Below are 5,000 nucleotides of genomic sequence, written 5' to 3'. Positions count from 1 at the left end.
GATTTACGACGTATCGTTATATATACGTTTACTAACACGAGCTAAATTATCGTTTGTAAAATGTAAAATTAAAGACGGGGTCTGCGATTTTTGAAAGCCGATGTCGACATTTGAAATCACCAAAACAAACACGCCCCTAACCCAAACATGTCCCACCCCTGTATCGATAGCTCCGCCCACACATACATACGTAACCCAGGCAACTAATGGAAAGAAATGTGTCTTTATCATAGCTGAAGTGAAGAACAATACGATTGTAGATAAACAAACAAGCAAAAATGACACACAAGCATAATCATGTAAAGGACAAAGACATATATTAGTTCTGTGTAACAAAACAAAACCAACGTTACTCACCTATCGAGAAGGAAAAAAGCGCCTCGGCGTCTTAAGTAAAGTTGGTCACATATTCACAGATTGGAGTTTCCCGAGTCAATAACTCCTGAGCTAAACACTGTTACTACACAAAACACGGTTGTAGCTGCGTCTCTACATTACTACGATAGAAAAGAGGTGTTATTTGTGTAGTAACAGTGTTTAGCTCAGGAGTTATTGACTCAGGAAACTCCAATCTGTGAATATGTGACCAACTTCCTGCTCCTTCAGTTCTCTCCAGCGCTGGAAAGCTGATCCTATATTGCACATGTTGATGGTGTAAAAATCCTACATCAGCTCTGCATGCTGTGATGTTTATTTTTTTCTTTTTCTTTCTTTATTGCTTTTCTTTATTTTTTTCAGGTTGCATTCAAATTGTCAGGGGAAAAAAATATTCCTGCTTTTGTAAAATAAGAACAAAAAACAATGAAGCTAAAAATAAAGACAAAATGTGCTGCTTCTGTTCGAAAAAGAGTGTTTTCATTGACCCCTATTCTCTATTCTCTTCATTGTGTTTGTGCTGTTTGCTGTCTTTTCTCATTCGCTTGCCAGGAGGACCTACTATTCTTACTCATATTACCTGTAAGTAAAAAAGGGGGCTGCTTAATGCCGAGTCCAGGGCTTGTTGGTCTTTGTCTCTCGGTTAGTTCTGTTAGTGTTTTAAAGATGCAGTATCCTTTTTTCAAGTGACTCGCTTTTAAACCAAACAAACAACCGACCAATCACAAAGCCGCTGCCATGTGTCTCAGCTCCAACATGCTCCGTGCTCTTCATGACCCGAGCGCTGTGTTAGTTGAAAAAAGAATGCTGCATTTGTGTCTGTCTTTCATTTTCTCTCTTCCATTCTTTATTACTTTTCTTGTTGTCATGTGTGCATGTGTGTGTGTGTGTGTCTGCGTGTGTGTGTGTCTGTGCAAGTGTGTGTGTCTGTGCGTGAGTGTGTGTCTGTGCGTGAGTGTGTGTCTGTGCGTGAGTGTGTGCCTGTGCGTGAGTGTGTGCCTGTGCGTGAGTGTGTGCCTGTGCGTGAGTGTGTGCCTGTGCGTGAGTGTGTGCCTGTGCGTGAGTGTGTGCCTGTGCGCGAGTGTGTCTGTGCGCGAGTGTGTGTGTCTGTGCGCGAGTGTGTGTGTCTGTGCGCGAGTGTGTGTGTCTGTGCGCGAGTGTGTGTGTCTGTGCGCGAGTGTGTGTGTCTGTGCGCGAGTGTGTGTGTCTGTGCGCGAGTGTGTGTGTCTGTGCGAGTGTGTGTGTCTGCGTGTGTCTGCGCAAGTGTGTGTCTGTGCATGAGTGTGTGTCTTTGTGTGTGTGTGTGTGCGCGAGTGCGTGTGTCTGCGAAAGTGTGTATGTCTGCGTGAGTGTGTATGTGTGTGCATGTGTCTGTGTGTGAGTGTGTGTCTCACGCCTGCCCTTCATCTCTTAATACCTTCACACTCACTGGCTGGTGCTCACATTTACATTTGTTTAGCTGTATGTTTGTTTGTTTGTTTGTTTGTTTATAATGTGGGTTTGTTATTAGCGATGTAAGTGTGTGTCGTTACGACGGACAAACACGTGACAGTGTCGTAGTTTTACTAAAGGAAAAAAGAAACGATTTGTTAGTGTTGTGTTAGAGACAAGAATCAGACAGTAAAAATGTAGAAAGCCGTATGATTTACTGCCCAGACGATGGATCTGTGATCTGTGTGTAAACACTGCTGGATCACGCAGGCTGATGATGAAGCTCAGGCTGATGATGCAGCTCAGGCTGATGATGCAGCTCAGCTCAGGCTGATGATGGAGCTCAGGCTGATGATGAAGCTCAGCTCAGGCTGATGATGAAGTTCAGCTCAGGCGGATGATGCAGCTCAGGCTGATGATGAAGCTCAGCTCAGGCTGATGATGAAGCTCAGCTCAGGCTGATGATGAAGTTCAGCTCAGGCTGATGATGAAGCTCAGGCTGATGATGAAGCTCAGCTCAGGCTGATGATGAAGCTCAGGCTGATGATGAAGCTTTGTCTTATTCTGTTATTCATCATAAATTCCAGGTTTTATTCTAACTAGCATAACCAAGCTAAACCACGTCTGGGACAACCTTCAGATGTGTGCGAGTGTGATGTCTGTAAACATCAACTAAACTTTAATACAGACATTACAGAACTTTAGTAAGGTTTGGCCCCGCCCCTGACTCCGCCTCCCAGAATTATTCAGAAGTTCAATTTGTTTGTGTGCAGAAACTGTTGAAGCTCCTTTTCAGATCCCTGAAATAAAGGGAGAGTTTGTCGCTGAACCTTCTGGAAGCTTGAACCCTGGATGAAACCTAGCATGGAAGTGTTAATATAATGAACAGTATTCTTGATGAAAAGTAATCAGTGCTGTAACATTAACATCCTGCTCTGGTGAAGCTCTGGTCCTGTTTGTAAAGGTTCTCTCTCTCGACTGCATGTCAGGATCTCGCTGGGTTTCACTGATCGCTTGCTGAAGCTTTTTCTCCTTCTGTTCATTCTGTGGTGTTTTCTGGTGTCTGGGTGACTGAGGTTTTAAAAATGTTAATGAATTAATCACCTGAATGCGCTGGATTTGTCAGGAAACTGGCTAAGAAGCGCAAGGACACGGCTGGAAACGCGCGGCAGGAGATGACGCACATGGTGAACGCCATGGACCGGAGCTACGCCGAGCAGAACACGCTGCACACAGAGGAACCCGTGACCGTCACCTTCATGGACTCACACAGCTTCAACAACCGATGTAAGTGCAGACTGAGGAACATGAGCAGCTCGGGGAAGTTAGCGTCCTAAATGCTTTACAGCTCATTCTCTTTTTATCTGCATAAATATATGAAGGAAAAAAAAACATTTATTCCTAAAGATTTGTTGAGATTTTAACTGATTTTCAGTGTTTAACGATATAAAAAGATCTCAAGATCTCAAGTTATAAAGTCACTTTTTCACCCTCAGTTACATTCAATAGAAAAAATTCACTCTTATTAACCTTTCACTGTCGTTAGCATTTAGCGAGTGTGTTATTAACGACACTCGTTACACAAACAAAACATATAACGTATAAGATGATGTACAGTAAAAAAAAATACAGAATTAAATCTTACAGCTGTGGCTGTAATTAAACAGATTTAAAGTAATTTAAAGTCGTTTAGAGCGAAATTTCATGTTTAATTCGTTTGAACGATTATTAAATTTCATTCTGAGTAATGAATAGATTTCTCATCAAACGGTTCAAAACCTAAAAACCACAATATCTCACACACACACACACACACACACACACACACACACACACATCTACCGGGAACTCCACGTAGGCGTGCCGATGTTTCGTTTTCTACAGTACATTTTTTTTTCTTTTTTTCTTTCTTTCTTGTGGTTTTGTTGTTCTGTGAATTGTAAAAAGGAAAAACGGCAGTAAGCTAACACTATTAGCCTCCAGCTAATAAATCCCACACTGCAAGTTTGGCGATGTGAAAATTTGCTGTAAAAATTTAGTTTGTTGTAGTTTTTAGAGCGAATCTCGTGGGTGAGTCGATTGTGTGTGTGTGTGTGTGTGTAGGCGCTTGCAACATTTCTCATGGAGAAATGTTTCCAAACTAGCCGAAGAGTTTTTCAAGGTTTTGTAGGCTGTAAGTTCAAAATCTTTACACATGCAACAAATTGTTTAAGTAGAAGATTGAAGAAGGAAAAAAAAAAACATGAAACTGAATAGTCAACAATTTAAAATCAAAATAATGTAAATAGCTTTAATGTTTTTTGTTTAAGCTGATTTATATCTCAGGTTTCATGTGGTGATTTAATTGATAACTTAATTAAATAATTTCTTCAATTATACCAAATGTTGCCAGATGAATTGTCGCAGTAATTTATTGTTTTTATTGTTTAGCTTAAAATAATTAAAATGATTGTATTTAAATTGTAGGAAAGAGATAAAAATGCCTGTCACAGTAAAGAAAGAAATGACATTTATTTTCTAAATCATTTCTACATTATAGAAGTATGATATGTTATTATTATTATTATTATTATTATTATTATTATTATTATTATTATTATTATTATTATTACAGTGCCCAACGATCCACTTGTGCCCACAGCTGTGCTCGGTGAGGCTTTTATTAAAGTCCTAATTATTATTTGATTTTATTTGTGTCTTCCCGTGTATCAGAGGTCTTTAACCAAACCTCCTGACTCCAAAATTAACCCCAGTTAGCCGTCGCACGTCTGCTGAAGCTCGTAGGTTTATTTCCACACCAGTGAGGCAGAACATTGTCCTTTTTTTAGGCATGTGAGAGACGAACACCTCTGATACACGACCTGGACCAGTTTCCCATCATACCTTTGGTGTTTTGTTCACGACTCATAACCACTGTGTCCACAGAGTGTTTATGTTTTATTAATCATCCAGAGATTAGAATCTAATCCGCCTGATGTTAGATCTGATTTCCATCACGTTCACATCACAATTACACTGAACACTGATGAACTTACAGAGCGATGATTCTGATTAATACCACAGTGTAAGTGAGAACTGAAAAAAACCCTCCTGAGTTTAATAACTGGAATTTTTCTTAACCTAGATATTTAAAATAATTATATAAAATGTGTTTTCTCTTTAAATCAATTCTAACAGTATTAGTGTGTGTATAC

General features: G+C 39.9%; 1 protein-coding gene across 5 annotated transcripts in view; it reads left to right on the top strand.

Moving 5' to 3' along the window:
• Positions 1-5,000, top strand: part of ptprk (protein tyrosine phosphatase receptor type K) — a 105,684-nt gene that overhangs the window by 82,728 nt on the left and 17,956 nt on the right. For 2 of the 5 annotated variants that reach the window (XM_060884367.1, XM_060884368.1), the window contains 3 exons: positions 928-957; positions 2,933-3,093; positions 4,421-4,456. In XM_060884367.1, the coding sequence (XP_060740350.1) occupies positions 928-957; positions 2,933-3,093; positions 4,421-4,456 (227 nt within the window). The remainder of the gene's footprint in view (positions 1-927; positions 958-2,932; positions 3,094-4,420; positions 4,457-5,000) is intronic. The other 3 variants (XM_060884370.1, XM_060884371.1, XM_060884372.1) reach the window with 3 other exon arrangements.

The sequence above is a fragment of the Tachysurus vachellii genome, chromosome 12 (genome assembly GCF_030014155.1).
Source record: "Tachysurus vachellii isolate PV-2020 chromosome 12, HZAU_Pvac_v1, whole genome shotgun sequence".
Classification (NCBI taxonomy): domain Eukaryota; kingdom Metazoa; phylum Chordata; class Actinopteri; order Siluriformes; family Bagridae; genus Tachysurus; species Tachysurus vachellii.
This window is presented reverse-complemented; position numbering and strand designations above follow the sequence as displayed.